Consider the following 20,391-nt stretch of genomic DNA (forward strand, 5'->3'; position numbering starts at 1 on the left):
TTTAAAAAAGCTATAATTAAATACCTACATTTGAAATACTTCAAAGATGTGCCTTCATATTGCATCAAACCAAACTCCTCCCAGCATTATTCCAGAGATAAAGAGAGTTTGACAGTAAAGGTGACCTGTTCTCCCAGTGAAGTCAGATTAAAGCTTTATGTATATGGGATGGAGGTGACCCAGCCTGGAGCTAAATGATCTGTGCGCATCCCAAAAGTGATTGTTATCCAGCAGAGAGAGGAACCTGTGGCTGAACTGTCATTTCACATGATTTTTTTTTAAACCGAGCCACTGAACAGAGGAGAAGCTAACATGGAATGTGCAAATGAAAACCATTTCCTGGAGTTTCTAAGCATCAGTTCCTGCACTACGATGGGCAGCTAATGAGAAGGTTCAAGTGAGAAATAGCTTGCATGTACTGCCATGACCACTGTGCCATTCTGTTTGGAGTTGCCACTGATAGGGAACTGCGCACAGTGAATCCATAATGACACGATGCTCTGTTGTGGCATACCATTATAACTGTATGCTTTTTAAAATGTTTTTATCACAAATAGAAGTCGCCTGCTGTTCTCACACAGCTGTCGCGTGTGAGTGTCTTTCAGAGAGACTGTACGCGTAGCAGTATGCTATAAGTTGAATCAGATCCTTACTTTTTCATGCACACCAATCCTTCAAGGATTGTCAGATGTGGGATAGAAAGAGGCAAAGACAAAGCGTTGCCTAAAGGCAAAGCAATGCCTGCCTCAGAAAAGAATGATGGAAAAGGCTCTTCCTTGTTTGTCTCATACCTTTAGCTTCCTTGCGTGTAGTGTGGATTCTGTTGAAACTACACAGGTGATTTATTAGCTTGGAAAATGAAGAGATGCTTCTTTCTTTTTGTTTTTTGAAATCCATGATATGGGATGTAGTAACTCCTGAGGCCTCTGATGCATAAATATACATAGTGAGGGTTTTTTTTTGGCTTACAAATGGAGTTTGTACTATGACCCACACTGATTAACTTACTGTAGATGTTCATTTCTGTTGATTTCAGCTGTATCTGTGGCATCAAATTAATTTTCCTGTACAAGCAGCTTCAAAATTTTTGGCTTAAATTAGTAATTTATAAGAGAAGGAGGACTGGTGAGATGATATTTGAGCTACAGCCTCAACACCTGACGTGCATAAAAACACAAGAAGGCTCTTTCTCCAACTCTGCATTTGTTTCTTTCTCCTTCTAAGCCGTGCAGCTGTTGTAGCATGATAAGGGAGCATAGACCAGGAGAGTAATGATTTTTCTCTAGCTCAGAAATTCCTCTTCTTTTATGGCTGACCCTTAAAAATGTCACTTCAGCCCACAATTCGCTCAGTCATTTCAATCTTCAGCATATAGATTATCTTATGGGGAAAAGTCTCAGCTCCATAATAATCAGGGAGGAGTGGCACTTTAAGATAACGTTCATACTGAGCAGGCTGGCTGTTCGATTTCCCGATATACCCTGTTTGAGACCACATATGCTGCTTTGCCCCTTGAGCTCAGTCCTCAAAACCTGTGCTGTGATCTTTACTGTAACTGCTCAATATGCACCTCAAAGATGTACTAAACGTTGTTTATTTAATTCCTGGACAAATGATCTGGAGTTGGGTGTGTATATGGGCTAACTTTTTTTTTAACTGTTACTGCCCTTTGCTTGCTTTATTTTGTTCTCACAGTCTGAAAGTGCAGCTCTGTTACTTAACTTGCTATTTTGGTTAATGCAGGAAGCATACAATGTAAGGTGAGTCCACTGAAGGTTGGATGGAAGGCAATACAAGACTCTTTCTTTTCTTTTTTGATGGTCAAAGCTGGAAAACCTCTATAGGAAACCCTTAGAATTGCAGTAATTTCATATTTGAAAATGTCACAGTCACTTTATCATATACAGTCTAAGGAGCTTGGATAGAAAAGCATCTGGACTCCCTTAATTCGCTTGAAGATGTTTCACCTCTCATCCGAGAAGCTTCTTCAGTTCTAAGAGCAACTGGTGGAAAGTCGCAGATTTTTAAGCCCTATGGGAGTGTCCCCCAAGGGGGTCATGGACCCCCTATTGATCCTCTACCTAATCACACAACCCAAGGAGTGAAAACGGGGTGGGTCACAATCAGCCAAGGTTTGAGGTAAAACCATTGTGAAACCTAGCCCCACCCTTCATGTGATTTCCTGAGGTCATTATAGATGACAGACAGTTGGTGTCATTCACAGTGGACATAGATGGCTTCTTTCACTCCTCTTTCAAACCATCTATCTTCTCTGTCCAAAATGTGAACATTGGCGTCCTCAAAAGAGTGACCTTTGTCCTTTAGATGCAGATGGACAGCCGAGTCTTGTCCTGTCGAGGTGGCTCTTCTATGTTGTGCCATGCATTTATGGAGTGGCTGTTTGGTCTCTCCAATGTAGAGGTCTGAGCATTCCTCACTGCACTGTACCGCATACATTACGTTGTTAAGTTTGTGTTTAACCTGAGTGTTTGACCTCAGGATTTAATGCTTAGGATTTAATTTATAGTCAGGTCAACACACAGTTCAAGATCAGATCTGTTACAAGAATAAACAGTCCGTCAAGTGGCAATAAACATGAGTAGGGATGGGAGCAGAAAGAAGAGGCACTCTTCTTTTTCTTCCTTTCAAAAGGAAGTTTTTCTTTCCCACCGTGACCAAGAGGAGGGGAGTGTTCCTTGATTTTTTTGGGTGTTCTTTCCATTATTGTAGGGTTTTTACCTTACAGTACAAAGTGCCTTGAGTCGACTGTTGTTTTTATTTAACGCTATATGAAGAAAATTTGAATCAAATTGAAAGCATTTTATGAAATTCGGTCTGTAAAATGTCCTTTAAAATATTTTATTTTAAAAATATTTGTCATTGCCCTACCTGCTGCTGATAAGCCAGGGTCTTCAAAGTACTCGGTCTTTGTAAGACATCATGAACTCTGTTTATCAGCCAAAGCTTAGCTTGAAAATGAATGTTTTGCCCTCCTTGCTGATCAGAAGACACCTATAAATCAGAAAAACAATGCTAAATGCATCACATCGCACACAAATGCAGTCTAACAGATAATAAAATAAAGGATACTCAAGTGATTCACCACTTAACATTTCTTAACAACTCGCATAGTGGTAAACTGTTACATTGGGAGAGCTTTTTTGAGCTTTTTATTGAAAAGCCCATTGTAACATCTTGCATAGGTGTCTCGCCTCTATAGTGGGTGTGAAATTTCACAATCCTGTAATTATCACAAAAAATCACAGCAGTCATTTAATGCAGCGATGTCAAATGATCAAACTGGAATCACAGTTTTCACGGTCCATAAACCCCCTCACAATTCCACAGTGGATTCAGAAACACTTTTACTCACTAGGCACAATAGGCACACGGACAAATAAACCTGGTTAATTGGTGCCAAATGCTGACACACTGGAGAACAGTTACATAACACTGAAACACTGGGTGCAGCTGAAAGCATAAAAAGCTTTGCATGCGGTGTGTTGCAGACAGGATGTGCTGTTTAAAAGTAAGGACAATGCAAAACTTTAAAGTCAAATGAAGTTAGTAAGTCATTGTGGTACTGGCATGAATGTTGCACATCTTAAGTCAATTCGTATGTTTTTTCTGGGCTATATGCGAAGATCAAGGACATTTTGAACGCTTAACTCTTTCAAAGCATGAAACATGTGACATTTTGCCATTTTTCGAATTGTCTCTTTTTCTCAACACCTGACAGTCACCAATCTGCCGATGCGGTTGGAAAAAAAAAAGCCATGAAAGTGACTGTCAACTCCTCAGTTTAGGAAGAGCATGGGTGTTGTTAGGAAGACAATTCAGCAGAGATGGGATGATGCCACGCTGATGCAACCACAGTTAGCAAAAAAGGGAGTCTTTTTTTAAAGAAAATCTTCATCTTTACAAATATGATGGGTGATCTTTATAAACCGAATATACAAAACTACGACTATATTACTGTTTATAACAATTGAATATCAAAGTGATGTTTAAAGAGCGAATATCTGACATCAAAACAACAGTATTGCTAACGAGCCAACTATTTAACACTGAAAAACGAGTTCAGACTCTATGTTTAATACATTCAGCTAACAGCATCCAGACACTGAAAAGACAATTCACAATTTTAAAATATATATCAGGGATTCTTAAGCGTAATATGAAAGTTTAGCAATAAAAAGTAAAAAAAAGAAGCCCCAAACAAAAGCAGGAAAAAACTTTTCTTTTCCCATTAAATAAACTTTTCAGTTAATCACTTTAATTTCCTCAGTGTCACTGAATTAAGCTCTAAAGGGTTACCATTGTCAAACTGGGGTTCTCCTCCTTTAAATCTGAGTTACTGACAATAAAACTGTTAAAAATGATACCACGTTTAAAAAAATACAGCAATCCAAGCGAGATAGGGTCACTTGAGTCATTATTTGAAAATAGTTACTTTTGTAAAACGTTCAGCAATCATGAATCATAAATCAAGACAAAATGAAGCTCATAAGTGCACAATAAGCATTTATTGTGTGAATACCTCACAGGCATTCGCATTATTGAGTTCCTGTTTCTCTTTATTCTTTATACTTTATTCTAGTTGCCCCATGATTCTTCGCCGTGGAAGTACTTCCACAGTTTTTTATCCGATTTTCGCCATTCAAACTTTAAAAAATTCTGCTCTTTCTGCTAATGCCCGCTCTGGCTTTTGGTTCTCATTACTTCTATACTTTTTGAGATATTTAATTTTTTATGCAATTTTTTTGCCCATTGACATGAATGGACCACATCATCCGTGTGGTCACTGATTTTGCTTGCTGGGTTGAGCTGTGTTTTAGCTCAGTGAGATGAGCAGCCGTTCTCAGAGCGGGAGGCCCGGGTTCAAATCCCGCTTATGGCAACAATTTTTTCAGTTCATAGTTACTTTTTTTTTAAAACTGTTTTCAATACAAATTTAAGCTTCTCACCCCTTTTCAGCACAAATCCCAGATTTTTCAGCTGTTTTCAGCAGAAACCTCTTTTCAGCACAACGTTCTGCTTCTTTACCTCTTTTCTGCAGAAATTCTGCTGATACACCTCTTTTTAGCCGAATTTTCAGCTTTTTCACCTCTTATCAGCACAAATCGCTACTGCTTCTGCTCATTTAAGCAGAATATTCAGTTCTCTTCTCTGTATACTGTGAACCAGTTTGGCTCAGTGAGATGAGTTCCTGCCTTGACGCCAGGAGGCCTGGGTTTGAACCCAGCTTGTGGCAAACCTTCTTTTCAGGAGATAGTTTAAGTCTTTCGGTCTTTTTTTTTTTTTCAATCTTTTCAGTGCAAGTTTAGGCTTCTTCACTGCTTTTTAGCAGAATTTTTGACTTTCACCTCTTTTCAGCAAAAATTCCAGATTCTTTAGCTGTTTTCGGCACAAACTTCAGCTCTTTTCAGCAGATTGTTCTCCTTCTGCTGTTTTCAGATTCTACTACAAGGCATTCACACAGCATTTTCGCAGGAAATGCAAATTTTTCTAGTTTTGAAGTTTGAAATGCAGGTTGTGCCTTGTAAGCACTTGTAAGAATTTGAACAGAGGTGTGGACTCGAGTCACATGACTTGGACTCGAGTCAGACTCGAGTCATTAATTTTATGACTTTAGACTTGACTTGAAATAATGTTCTAAGACTTGTGACTTGACTTGGACTTTTACACCAATGACTTGGGACTTGAATTGGACTTGAACCGGTTTACTTGAAAAGACTTGATATTTTACCCCAAATATAAAATTTAACACGCATATTATATAGAGATTGAAAATGTGACGTCATTCACGGGTAGAACCGCAAAGGATTCTGGGAACTCGTGGCAAGCGGTACTAGCGCACGCAGGCTTTCAATTAAAATCAGTTATACAGCGATAAAAAGAAACACAAAAATGTCAAGAAGCTGTTGTATTATTAACTGCAATAGCCGGTCGCATGACAGCCACGGGAAGCCGACGGGTAAAGAGATCGGTTGTTATCGGATTACGTCGTTGAAGAGAAATTGTTCGAGCCATGTTTCCGAAGTAATAAAGAGGCGACTGGATTGCAGCCATTCAAAGACCAAATATAACGTCCCAGAACCCTCCAGCTCACAGGTTAGTCTGCTCCAAGCATTTACACACAGGTCAGTCTGCTGTTGTAGTTAATGCGTCATTTTTCATAACATAATTGGTGATATAGGTTACAAGCAAGTCTGGCGCTGAACAGAAATTGTCGCGCTATGCTCCTTTATTTATTGTGTTTATTGTGCATAAATAGTGAATTGTCCTGACACAATATTGCGTTTCGCTTCTGTTATTATGGTACATTGACAAAAACATATACTTTTATTCACAGGATAAAACTGTTGTTTTGTATCACTAATTGTCCAGTACGATTACAGCATACAATATTGTTGTCACTGCTACATTTCTGTGATGCTACCAGAAATTATTTCCACTACTAATTAATTACCGTTGAGCTCAAAGGTCCTATTAATAAACGGTTAAGGAATGTGTATTTATGAAGACGATTTGTGAGACTGGTAAACTTATGATACGTACGATGGTCTTTACTTTCTACACGGTGCATTTCAAGGTCCTGCACCCATCCGTCGGTAAACTGTACCTGGGCTTGTTGCAGTGACCGGAAGTTACTAAACTTCATGAGTGTATGCACTCACTCCAAGAACCGTATAATTATAAATATGCATATAAATATGCTACAATGAGATAGCTGACTTCATCTAACTAGCAAATGTTTTCCAGGCTACGTTGGTGATACAGGTTTTTTTAATGTGTATGATATTTTTGTCATGCGATTTTAAAGCCGGTCCTACAACCGCATCCAAGAATAACATGCAGCTTATCTCAGAACTGTCGGTGAAAATTATTCTTGGAGCTAGGTTTAATTGAGCTGCATTCTAAAGAGGTGCAATTTCACAATTTGTGTATATTTTCTAAGTTCACTATTTTGTCATGTGTTGAGAAAAACACAGATTAAAAAATTACATGGTCTAATATTTACATTTAGCATAACTGCAACATGCTTTTTTTCGTTTTTTTTTTTTTAAGACTCGAAAGGACTTGAAATTCAACGTTTCAGACTTGTGACTTGACTCGGACTTTTACACCAGTGACTTGAGACTCGACTCTGACTTGCCTGACATTACTTGAGACTTGACTTGAGACTTGAGGATAAAGACTTGAGACTTACTTGAGACTTGAAAAACAATGACTTGGTCCCACCTCTGAATTTGAAGGTAATGAACATTTGAAAGGTCAGGAGCATTAGGCCAGAAAGCAATTTCTTGCAAGATTTTATGGAATTTCCAGTGTGAAGAAAACAGAATAATCAGGCGAATTTCTGCAAACTGCAGGTATTTCACTTTTTTTCAGAAAGTTTGCTCCTCAGTTACCTCAGATCAGCATATTTTTGCATCCTCCAAGAAACGCTCACGCTCTGAGTTTACAGGTCCCAGGAATGCTCGAGTACAAACAAAAGTTTGGCACTTCTGGCTTCCTGTCATCATTATCATGTTTGACTACGGCCAGCTCTGAGCAGACTAACATAAAAACTATCTAAATACTGCTTCCACAGTCTTACCTGGGAGGAAAGCTGAATCATACTGGTAGGTGACACAATGAATCTTTTGAGCATCCATCAGTATTTAAAGAGGCACCTCCTCTAAGTGCACTGCTCCACCACTCCAGTCCAGATGAATAGAATGACTCGCACTGGACTTTATTTTATGTTAGGGGGCAGGACAGGTTTAAATTGTTTATGATAAGATAAGATAAAGTAGGTCTTAAATTTAGCCAATATCACGTAAATAATGAATGAATAATGAAATTATTTTTATTACATGAAAAAAAATGGTTGCGCCTCTTCATCTAGGTCCATTTCAGTTTTTAGGTTTCTTGTGAATTTATTTTTTTTATTCTTATCACATTTAGTCATTTTTTCCCCTGGATAATGAACAACCCTTTAGGTTTATGTTATTGCTAATAATTGAAGATATTGTTACAGAGAAATCACTTATTCACATTTCATTTTACAGTGATTTAACAATAAGCTACTTTTTCACCCCACATGGGTGAAACTGTGATTGTTGCCATCTTAAAATCCATTCCCAGCAACTTTTTCTGTGCTTTGTCATCATCAACATGTGAAAAACAAAACACTCTTCAGCAGCATTCTGTGTAATTCAAACAAATTACTGCAGCTGTGTGTCCTTTTTCTCTTTTCACTATCACTTCTCTTCTACACAGAGGAGAACTTGCTATCACTCTCTATCATGGAGACCTGAGAAGTAATTTGAGAGAATATAGGAAATCAGGAACTGCAATAGAAGTAGACGAGGTAGGTGGGGTAAAAATGTGGCTAGACCAAGAAAGTAAATTACAACATTTCATCACAAAATGAGCTCTGGGATGCACTGAGGATCCCAGACTGATGAAATATGGCAGCTTGAGGAATTCAGTGAGGAATGAGAGGATTCACTATCGTAAACCCTAACCTGAGGTCCATTGCCCAACAGACAGCCTGTGATCTCGTTATATTTATTAGAGATTGAGGCCGCGAGTGCTTGGAAGCTGATGGGAATCTTTCATGTTTATGGTCTAGATATTCCTTTAGAATGCCAAAACTGGAACAGCACCTGCATAACCTCTATTGAGCCCCGGGTCTTTGTGTTCGAGCCAGCATCTTCACAGTTGGGTTGTTTTGTGGCAGAGGAGGAGGAGAAATGAGATAGGGACATAGGTGAAGGCAAAGAAGTGCCGGGCACAGCAGCAGACTGTTGTGCTTGTACACAAGTGAGAGAGCCTTTTTGTTCTTTTTGGTTCAAACAGAGAGGGTAATTTTTTTTCTATAGGTGTTGACTATCACAGAATCCACAGATATACTGCCAATCTTTTTAATCTATCGAAGACATAATAATATACAGAATCACATTCACACAGTATAATTTCTGTAGCTCAGAACTCACAGTTGTTATAATTACAGTATGTCGTACATTAGCATTCATACTAACAAGCAGGAGTCCTTGGAATTTGTATAAAGCTGGATAATTTCAACCAGTTTTAAACATCTGTTCTCTTTTTGATCCTTGTTGTCATGTTTTCCACAGAACAGTGAGGACGCAGAACGATGCACACAGTGGGTTCGTACAGTTAAATTTCAGATTCTCTGATACGTCTCAGTTAGATTCATTTCATAACTTTTCTATACCCAAAGTCACACACTAACCTGGTCGTGTTGCAGCAGAATAGTGACACAAAACTGCTGCTCTGACACCCATAGCCATCTTTGAGACCATCCCTATCACTGCTTACTGACATACAATGCAATCCTCTAATACCAAACTTGAGTTGCTATACCCTGTGAGCTTAATGAGTAAATTCAATACATAAAATGCAAAAAATGAAAATAGAAGATCTGAGGCTGTTAAAAAAGGACCAGAGCTCAAAAGAGTGGCTAAGGGTGTACACTGGCTTTTTACTGCAGTTTAAAAAAAACCCAAACTTTTATGGATCCAGTAAGATTTGACAGACGTAAGGCTTGTATAATGGCAATTATGTCCATGCCAAAATGTCTAGAATGGGCATGAGCATGACTAAAAGATCAAACCGTTAACAATCTGTGATGTTGTTTTATGTTTCCTACATTGTCATGAATCCTTTATTGTTTCTGAGCCTGCAGAGTATAGTAAGAGTGACATCCGGACACAGCTTAGGACCTCACACCGCAGCGTTGCACCCTTCTAATCCTTGTTACCACTGAACACATATTTGTCACAGAAACTCAGGTACTTTGAATTCAGAGTGCAAATACTGACAAGCATTGACGGCACGGGATGGAAATATTATTATGAAAACAAAACAGCATTAATCGGCCCCTTAAAGTGCATCCTGCAGATAGCGTCTGTGGTTTGATTTGGGTAGAGAAGAGTCCTTGTATTCTTATTTCCTTGTTGAACTGGATGCTTGCTGCTCTATATTCCTCTCAATTTTCTGCCTTGTGAGCTCCCTCAGTGTGTCTTCTCTTGTCTGAGCTCTTTGGTAAACCATAGCTTGTTGCTGTAGCACACATGAATGCAAATGAGCTCGCTGAAAACACAGGCGTTTGCAACAAGAAAATTATACAGCCCACCGCATCATGTTGTATACTAGTAAGCGAATGAACAGACCTATTAAAAATGGACAAACTCACCCTTTTCCATGTTTTCACGGACAGTCTTCTTTGCGTTTCTATGTTTCCACAGCTTATTCATTTGCAGCTTTTTTCTAATATCTGCAGCACAAACTGTAAAGACGCATTGCATTTATTATTTAATTATTAAAAAACCCTCTAGTGTCAGAATCTGTATGTTTTGAGCCTATTTATCTCTTTTAATACGACACAGATCAAGTCCAAATACTTGGACGATGTTTTTTTGTTGCCATCGTCTCTGCACAGAGGTTCAGTTTAGTATTTTCACATTGTGGGCAAAGCTTTCCAACTTTGCCTGCTCGTACTGAATACAGCAACCCTAGCTGTCATAACATTTACTGAGGTCAAAGCTGCTAAATCAGAGGTTAGTGTAATCGAAGTGGTTGCGGTTTGGGAGGAAGCCTTGCTCTAAACAAATCGGAGCAGGAGAGCAAGTGATTTCTAGAACCCTTCACTATTTCTGTACTGTATGTGGGAGGAGCAGGCTGAAGAAAAAGAAATGCTACAATACAGGGACCCAAAGCCAAGTGATTTTGATCTTAAAAACCCAGAATATACATGAGAAACATGCCACAAGAACGAAACATACAGCTGGAACTGTGGATGTTTTATTAGTGCTTGTGCTACAGCTTCCCCAAGTCTCCAATCAAAACCATTGCAACTTTAAACATTGATCATAGAAAGGCTAGCAGCTATCTTCATTATATGATGCAATTTTGCACGACTATTTGTACACCCAGATTTTGGCATTTTTCTAAATAACAGCAAAAATGTGACTGTGGCAAAAATCTTTTATGCTTTTTCATTACGACAGTTTTTGCATTTCAGAAACTTACACTGGGTCACTCTGTTGATTTGATCTGATTCAGTGAGCTCATTGCACATTAGCCCCTGAACTCAAACCACAAAATGAATCTCCTTTACTTTCTTTTGCCAAAATCGTGATGACAGTGACTTAATACAATAGTGGTTTCAGCTGAAGAAGCTTTTTGGACCATGCAGAATGTTATGTCCAGTGCAGCATGTTGCCTTTTGAACTTTATTCTTTGTTTCACATGTGCTATTGTTCTGTCTTATTTGCATACCTGTGGGGATCTTAATAATGGGGCTTTGTCACTGAAATTGTTATCATCAAGCTCTGGCTGATGTGTGGTGCTGGCAGAATAAATGAGATAGGTTTCTGAATAAAGAGGATTCACAACACCGTGACTTAGTCATGCACTGAATGTTAAACTCTAGTATTTATCAGGGGTAGTGGGTAAGATGTGTAAGAATAACTCAAATAGCCTCGATGTGCACTTTGTTCTACTGTGGTTCTAACTGTGGACAAGTGCTTTTTGTGGGAGACAGAGGACACGGGAAGATAGAGTGTTTCCCTACATGCTCCTGACAGATTGTGGGGCTGGTGTAGAAAAATGCCTTCAACAGGCTTCTCAGGTGAAAAGTCAAAGCATTTAACGAGCCTCTCGGCATATAAGGACTTTAAAGAATTAGCACAGGATGCCATTGGGCCATGGTGTCCAAGTCCAGTACTGATACAGGAAAGTTACACGCATGCATACAAAGTTTCAAGTTGATTTCCACAAATAAATACAGTTATGGACTTTGAATTCATATTTATTGGATCATTGGATTAAATTCACAATGACAGCATTACAGCCTATAGGGAGATGTAATGCTTCAGCATGTTAGGTAGTCCAGCAATATTGTATACCATTTTGAGTTGATGCATGCAGAAAAGTTTTCAGGGAAAAAAGTATTGTGTGTGTGAGTGTTTTTAATCTCTCTCTCCCCCTCTCTCTATCTATATCTATATCTATAGAGAGAGATATGCTAAAAGGTTTCTAGTGTGAATTCAAATCAAATCTTTCTCTCTCTCTCTCACACTCTAACCAGGTACTCTTTAGTGCTTAAACCAAAGTAGCTGGTAGAAGCAAAATCAAGAGTAAGTGGAAATAAAATGAATCAGGGAGCAGAACCGAGCAAAATCTCAATGTAAAACAGAGCATGGGACAAACCATGGTCTCTTGACTGACTCTTGATACCCATCAAACCTCCTAACTTGGGCTTTGCAGGTCTTTAAAGTTGATCAAAGGTACCAACAATAAAAGTTTGCAGTTTCTTCTTCTGGAGCATTCAGGTGCGTGTTAACACAATGCCAGTGATGACTGACATTAGCAAAGATCGGAGAACAATTCACCCTCAGGGTAGACCATGCAATGACAAACTGGAAAGAACCAAAAAGATTTAAATCTCAAACTTTACAAACCTCAGTTAGAATGTTAAAATTCTTGCCAGTACAATTAGAAAAAGACATTGAAAAGTATGGCTTATTTGGAAAATGGCTCATTTAGTGTCGTGTCACCTCTTCACCTACTTCTGGTTCCTCAGGTAAAAGTAAGTCAGTACTATTAGAGGCAGTGTCTTCAGCTTACTGGGCCATCTTCTTTGGAACCAACTCCCAGTTGGGATTCAGGACAAAGACACCCTCTCTACTTTTAAAATTAGGGTTAAAACTTTCCTCTTAGATAAAGCTTATAGTTAGGGCTGGATCAGGTGACTGAATACTGGCCGTGATTCTGCCGAAGGTTTCTTCTTGTTAAATGTAAGTTTTTCCTTCAAACTGTCACGAAATGCTTGTTCATAGGAGGTCATCTGATTATCGGAGTTTTCTCCTCTGTTGTTACTCTGTTATTGCAGGTTCTTTACCTTACAATACAAAGCACATTGTTGTGATTTGGTGCTATAATAATAAAATAAAATTGAATTGAAGGGTTACCAAGAGAAAGCCTATTTTCTCTAAAAGAAAGATGGCAGCACGTCTTAGATTTGCAAAGTTGTGTCACGGACCCGGTGCCGGGGACTCGGGGTTCGTGAACAGTGTGGACCTTTATTGTTATTAGTGTATTGGATGTATGTTTGCTGCACTGTGCTCTTGTGTTCCATGCTGGTGTGTGTGTGTGTGTGTGTGAGGCTGGAGGATGAAGGACAGCCACCTGCAGGCCTGATGGGTGTGGCCCTGCCAGCTGCTGGTCACGCCTAGCTTACCACACACCTGCTTCTGATCAGGATCGTCGGGGGAGCTACTTAACAGAGCGATGGAGCTTCCTCCGGCGCAGGATCGTTGAGTTAGACTCCATGAGGACAGCGGAACACAGGACTGCAAGACACACGGGGTGTGTGAAGGCACAGGGGCAGAGAGCACGGGATACCAGCACTTGGGAGAAGACACGTCACGGGAGTCGAGGGAGCACTTTTGGAGATTTAATGTGTGGTGTACAATTACCTCACTGTAAATAAACCCACGGTTCATTCCATTAAGTCTGCGTTTTGGGTCCTTTCTCCTACATCCCCCACGGTCTGCCCTCCAGACCGTGACAGAACGATCCTGCCAGATGGACCCAGCGGACTTTTCGGAGAGGTTCAGGAGGGAGGTGACAGACAAAGTAAATCGTCTATGTGAACTGTGGCTGGAAGCGCACGCGGAGGGTTTACGTTGTGCTGTGGAGAAGCGGTTGCAGGAAACACTGACTTGTTTCCCTGGGTGTTGGACAATCTTTTTCCGATTGTGGCGGATTTCCTGCTCAACACCCTTCACCTCCACTCTCCGATCCAGGCTGCCCCCCCCACTCGGCCAGCCTGAGGTTCTTCAGCCTGATACGCCGGCCCCGACGTCTACCCGGAAACGGCGTTCGCGCCGCCGGCGTTCCTCACCGCAGCCGCCCTCCCGGACATCTCAAGAACCGGCTGTGGTGAGTAATAAGGACACTTTTTCATTTCTCACCCCATCTGCTTTTTTGTTTTCAGTGGATGGTGACACCGCTGACGCTGCTGCAAGCCGGCCAACAGTACAACTAGCGTGGCCTCATTCAGCAGTCTCCACGCCACTGGCGGCTTCACCATCTGCGGTTGTAGCGCCGTCATCATCCCATCCGCATGCAGTCACCCCTCGGCCATCTTCTTCACCGGCTCTACCTTCACCTTCCCCACCTGCGGACACCGCATCACCATCTTCGCCTCCGGATCATCCATCTGTGGCTGAAGCGCAGCCAGAGGTGCCCGCACGGCCAGCTGTTGAGCCCTGCGAGCCGGAGCAGGAGCCCGGAGAGCGGGAGGAGCTGCTCAGCGAAGCGGAGCAGGAGCTCAGGGAGCGGGAGGTGCCCGCACGGCCAGCCGTGCAGCCCTGCGAGCCGGAGCCCGGAGAGCGGGAGCAGCGGCTCGGCGAGCGGGAGCTCAGCATGCCCGAGCAGGGGCTCAGCGAGCGGGAGGAGCTCAGCATGCTCGAGCAGGAGCTCAGCGTGCCGGAGGAGCTCAGCATGCTCGAGCAGGAGCTCAGCGTGCCGGAGGAGCTCAGCATGCTCGAGCAGGAGCTCAGCGAGCCGGAGGAGCTCAGCATGCTCGAGCAGGAGCTCAGCGAGCCGGAGGAGCTCAGCGAGCCGGAGGAGCACAGCGGGCCGGAGGAGCTCAGCGTGTCGGAGGAGCTCAGCGAGCTAATGCCGGAGGAGCACTGTGAGCCGGAGGAGCTCAGCGAGCTTATGCTGGAGGAGCTCAGCGAGCCGGAGGAGCTCAGCGAGCGAGGGGAGCCCGCGTCGCCAGCTGTGGAATCAGCGAGCCGGAGGAGCTCAGCGAGCCGGAGGAGCTCAGCGAGCGAGGGGAGCCCGCGTCGCCAGCTGTAGAGCTCAGCGAGCCGGAGGAGCTCAGCGAGCCGGAGGAGCTCGGCGAGCCGGAGGAGCACAGTGAGCCGGGGGAGCCCAGCGAGCTAATGCCGGAGGAGCACTGTGAGCCGGGGGAGCCCAGCGAGCTAATGCCGGAGGAGCACTGTGAGCTGGAGCAGCTCAGCGAGCCACCCACTGAGAAGCCCGCACCGCTGCTGGCGGACCTCAACGAGCCGGAGGGACCGGCGTTGCCAGCAGAGGAGCTCAGCGAGCCTGGTGAGCCCGCGCTGCCACCGGAGGAGCTCGGAGGTCCGGAGGGATCCGCTGAGCCAGAGCTGGAGGTCGGCGTGCCGGAGGGGCCGCCATGTCCAGCAGCCCGGCCGCCACGTCCTGCAGCCCGGCCGCCACGTCCTGCAGCCCGGCCGGTACATCGAGAATCATGGGTTGTGCTGAGGCGGGAGCTACAATGCCGCCGCCACCGGACCCGTGGCAGGCCGCCGGAGGAGCAACGCCGCCGCCACCGGACCCGTGGCAGGCCACCAGAACCGTTCCACCGCGGCTGCCGGACCCATGGCCGCCCGCCGGAGCTCCTGCGTTTCCATCAAGGGGTTAGAGGTAGGCCACCTGAACTTTTTTGCCGCCACTGCCTAACCCGCAGCGGGTCCCGCTTGTTTTGCCGTCCTACAGGTCGGCCGCCAGAACTGTGTTTGCTGCCACTGGACCGGGGGATTGAACTGTTGAACTGTGTTTTTCTTTTGTTGCTTTGTGGTGGCTGTTTAGCGGAGTGGTTTTGGGGCCCTCCGTCCTGGACCCCCCGCCACCCGCCCTGGGTTGGTTGTTCTGTGGTTTTGTTTTGGGTCGTCGGGAGTCGACCCTTTGAGGGGGGGTACTGTCACGGACCCGGTGCCGGGGACTCGGGGTTCGTGAACAGTGTGGACCTTTATTGTTATTAGTGTATTGGATGTATGTTTGCTGCACTGTGCTCTTGTGTTCCATGCTGGTGTGTGTGTGTGTGTGTGTGTGTGAGGCTGGAGGATGAAGGACAGCCACCTGCAGGCCTGATGGGTGTGGCCCTGCCAGCTGCTGGTCACGCCTAGCTTACCACACACCTGCTTCTGATCAGGATCGTCGGGGGAGCTACTTAACAGAGCGATGGAGCTTCCTCCGGCGCAGGATCGTTGAGTTAGACTCCATGAGGACAGCGGAACACAGGACTGCAAGACACACGGGGTGTGTGAAGGCACAGGGGCAGAGAGCACGGGATACCAGCACTTGGGAGAAGACACGTCACGGGAGTCGAGGGAGCACTTTTGGAGATTTAATGTGTGGTGTACAATTACCTCACTGTAAATAAACCCACGGTTCATTCCATTAAGTCTGCGTTTTGGGTCCTTTCTCCTACATCCCCCACGGTCTGCCCTCCAGACCGTGACAAGTTGGATCTGAACAGACCACAAGACTTCTGGAACAATGCCCTTTGGACAGGCTACAGTAGAGATGTGTTGCCATAATGCACAACACCATGTTTGTTGAATACCCAACACAGGATATCTTTGTAAACACCTGATAAGCATGGTGGTAAATGACAGATGACTTGTATATGTTTTGCAGTTACAGGATCTGGATATTTTGCAGTTATTGATTCAACAATGAACTCCTCTGTATATCAAAATATTCTAGACTCTAATGTGAGACTGTCTGTCTGCCAGCTAAAGTGTGGCTGACACTGGGGTCATGCAACAGGACAGTGATCCCAAGCACAGCAACAAATCTACAACAGAAAGCCTGAAAAGGAAAAGTCCAGACCTCAAATCTGTCACGGTCTGCAGAGACAGGCCGTGCGGTGGTGTGTGTGATGGACCCAGGTGCATACACAAGTTAGTAGACGGGAGTGGACTTAACAGAAAGCGAGCCTTTATTATGGCTGAAGACAAAGTGCACAAACAAAGCAGGGATGGCGTGACTAGACTATAACTAAACTGGGAAAACGAATACTGCGACAAACTAAGAAAACTCAGACTATGATGATCACTGCAAGGACTGACCGTGAAAACATGGAGGTGAGAACACAGACGACGCGACACAGACTGTACGAAACACAGAGACTAAATACACATGAGGGATGATCAGGGGAAGTGGATGCACACGGGGAACACAGGTGACACTGATAATCATAACAAGACACGGCAGGAGTGAACGTAACACTGATGGGAGATGGGCAAAGTAAAGCAGGAAGTACACAGAGGTTCAAACAGGAGGAGAGAGAGCACGGGGAGAACACAGACATAACGGGCTGGGGAAAACATAGAATAAAGCACAAAGAGAGACGAGGGCTCATAAATACACAGAGGGGCACACAGGGGGTAAGAGTCACGAAGGGAAAACACATAAGGAACAACGTAACAGATCAACCCAGGAAGCATGGCCTAAATAAAGAACAAAATACAAAAATACACGAAAACTAAGAATACTGGGCCCACATGGCCCAGGACCATGACACCACCCCCCCCCCTAAAGGGCTGGCTCCTGACAGCCCAAACCCGAGAAACAAAACACAAGCGAAACAGAAAACACCCCACCCAGGGCGGGAGGCGGGGGACCAGGACGGAGGGAACAAAACGAACCAAAAACAAGGAGCACGAGAACAAAACTGAGTCCACAAATACACAAAAGAGTCCAGAACAGGAAGGCGAATGTCCAAAGAGGCCCGAAGGCCAACCCGAGAGGCGACAACACAAAAGTCACGGGAAGGGTGGCCACGGTGACAGAACAGATCCGGAGGCCGACCGCGCGGAAGGCAGCGGCGGCGGCGAAGCAGTTCAGGGGGCCGGCCGCGCGCAAGGCAGCGGCGGCGGCGAAGCAGTTCAGGGGGCCGGCCGTGCGCAAGGCAGCGGCGGCGGCTCTCCAGTGTCAGGCGTACTGGCCGAGGCCCGGTGGGCGCGGGACCAGACGAAGCACAGGCTGAGGCGGGACCAGGCGAAGCACAGGCTGAGGCTGCAGCAGACGAAGACTCTGAGGCTGCAGCAGACGAAGACTCTGAGGCTGCAGCAGACGAAGCACAGGCTGAGGCTGCAGCAGGCGAAGCACAGGCTGAGGCTGCAGCAGGCGAAGCACAGGCTGAGGCTGCAGCAGGCGAAGCACAGGCTGAGGCTGCAGCAGACGAAGACTCTGAGGCTGCAGCAGACGAAGACTCTGAGGCTGCAGCTGACGAAGCACAGGCCGGAGCTGCAGCTGACGAAGCACAGGCCGGAGCTGCAGCTGACGAAGCACAGGCTGGACCAGGCGTAGCAGAAGGTGGCTGGATGGGCTCCTCGGGCCCTCCAGCTGATGTGGCATGGTGCTGGACGGGCTCCTCGGGCCCTCCAGCTGAGACAGGAGGCTGAACGGGCCCCTCGGACCCTCCAGCGGAGACAGAAGGCTGAACGGGCCCCTCGGACCCTCCAGCTGACGTGGCATGAGGCTGGTGCGGTTCTCCAGAACCCCCAGCTGACGAGGAAGGTTGCTGAACGGGCCCCTCGGACCCTCCAGCGGAGACAGGAGGCTGAACGGGCCCCTCGGACCCTCCAGCGGAGACAGAAGGCTGAACGGGCCCCTCGGACCCTCCAGCTGACGAGGTAGGTGGCGGCGTGGGAGCCGCGGAGTCCTGGATGAGCTCATCCGAGCTCCCAGCAGGAGCTGATGCAGAGCCAGAGAGATTTGAGACCCCTGGCTGAATGTTAAGCTGACCAGCGGACCGTACTGCTATCGGGGACTGGGCTACAGGAGCTACTGGGGCCTGCGCTACAGGCGGCACTGGAGCTACTGGGGCCTGCGCTACAGGCGGCACTGGAGACTGAACTGAGGGTGGCTGCGAGGGAGCTAACTGAACTGAGGGTGGCTGCGAGGGAGCTAACTGAACTGAGGGTGGCTGCGAGGGAGCTAACTGAACTGAGGGTGGCTGCGAGGGAGCTAACTGAACTGAGGGTGGCTGCGAGGGAGCTAACTGAACTGAGGGTGGCTGCGAGGGAGCTAACTGAACTGAGGGTGGCTGCGAGGGAGCTAACTGAGCTGTGAAGGGCTGCGAGGGAGCTAACTGAGTTGTGAGAGGCTGCAGACCCTGGCGGCTCCGAGGGCCCCCGAGAGCCAGGCGTGTTCCCCGAAAGATGTGCTGACAATCGGGGGTAGGCCACGGCTTTCCCCGGAGCTCCTCCTCTACGTGGGTGCAAGCTGCTTGCTGCTGCTCACAGAGACCGGGCTCCATGATTTCCTTAGTAGGTCTTTCTAAACAACTAAACACCGTACTGTCAGTCTCCGAACACGATTCAGTCATAGTGTCCGGCCCCGGCAAATCAATGCTCATCTCACTCTGCTTCATAGAGGGGACGTGAGGCACGAAAACGCAGTCACTCACCGGAGTTAATGCGGTGCCACGGCGGCGCCGGCGCCGCCCCCTTCTGGTAGCTGGCGCGATGGGCGCTGATGGCACCAATGCAGGGGGTGATGTAGCGGCGATCTCCCGGTCGTCCGCCCACATCCTTGCCAGAAATGAGGCAGGCGAAGTAAAGTCTAAGCGGATTGGAGACGGCGAGCGGCTGGTAGGCTGTGCAGCAGGTGAGAGGTCCTGCTCCGAGATGAGCCAGGGCTTCCACCGGAGCTCGTCCTCCCGATAAGCCCGTAACACCTGCTGCCGCTCTTCCTCGCCAAAGTCCATGGCCTCCGTCGTCTCCGTGCGCCACGCCGTGCGGCCAGACCGCGGTGAAGACGCGGAAGCCGACGGGGCGCGAGCGGAAGGTGTGTCGGTGGCGAGCCTCACCGTTCCAACTGCAACTGCTTCTGGCTCGCGAAGCAGCGGGGAAACGGGACAACAGCCGGGCTCTGGCGGCATAGCCTGCACACTAGGCAGCCGTGGCTGCGGACGGAGTTGGAGAGCGGTGACGAGAAGGTCGGTGATCAGCGGGTGTAGTGCCTCCCATAGCCAGGGAAACACAGACACGCATACTCCCACTTGGCGGGCCAACTCCTCCCGTTCCTCCTCTCCGGAGCACCGCAGCCATCTACCACATAGCGACTCCACCGTCTGGAGGATCTCCCTCTCTTGTGTCGCTGGGTCCGACATGGTCGCGTCGTACTGTCACGGTCTGCAGAGACAGGCCGTGCGGTGGTGAGTGTGATGGACCCAGGTGCATACACAAGTTAGTAGACGGGAGTGGACTTAACAGAAAGCGAGCCTTTATTATGGCTGAAGACAAAGTGCACAAACAAAGCAGGGATGGCGTGACTAGACTATAACTAAACTGGGAAAACGAATACTGCGACAAACTAAGAAAACTCAGACTATGATGATCACTGCAAGGACTGACCGTGAAAACATGGAGGTGAGAACACAGACGACGCGACACAGACTGTACGAAACACAGAGACTAAATACACATGAGGGATGATCAGGGGAAGTGGATGCACACGGGGAACACAGGTGACACTGATAATCATAACAAGACACGGCAGGAGTGAACGTAACACTGATGGGAGATGGGCAAAGTAAAGCAG

At 46.1% G+C, this 20,391-nt stretch overlaps 1 protein-coding gene and 1 pseudogene across 2 annotated transcripts; one reads left to right on the forward strand and one right to left on the reverse strand.

The window, feature by feature from the left end:
• Positions 1-13,061: 13,061 nt before the first annotated feature.
• On the forward strand, positions 13,062-16,219 carry LOC147322533 (uncharacterized; annotated as a pseudogene). The gene is made up of 3 exons (XR_015130920.1): positions 13,062-14,663; positions 14,819-15,480; positions 15,893-16,219. The product of XR_015130920.1 is annotated as an uncharacterized LOC147322533 (transcript).
• Positions 16,049-19,699, reverse strand: LOC147322534 (uncharacterized). Its single transcript, XM_086305051.1, has 2 exons — positions 18,426-19,699; positions 16,049-16,079 (listed from the first exon to the last, which is right to left on the reverse strand). The coding sequence occupies exons 1-2, from the start codon at positions 19,553-19,555 to the stop codon at positions 16,049-16,051; spliced, it is 1,161 nt and encodes a 386-aa protein (XP_086161177.1). The 5' UTR covers positions 19,556-19,699.
• Positions 19,700-20,391: the final 692 nt, after the last annotated feature.

This window comes from Aulonocara sp. 'chitande type north' Nkhata Bay, linkage group LG9 (assembly GCF_057382095.1).
Source record: "Aulonocara sp. 'chitande type north' Nkhata Bay isolate Kocher_YH1m ecotype deep benthic linkage group LG9, A_spYH_male_GT1.1, whole genome shotgun sequence".
NCBI lineage: Eukaryota > Metazoa > Chordata > Actinopteri > Cichliformes > Cichlidae > Aulonocara > Aulonocara sp. 'chitande type north' Nkhata Bay.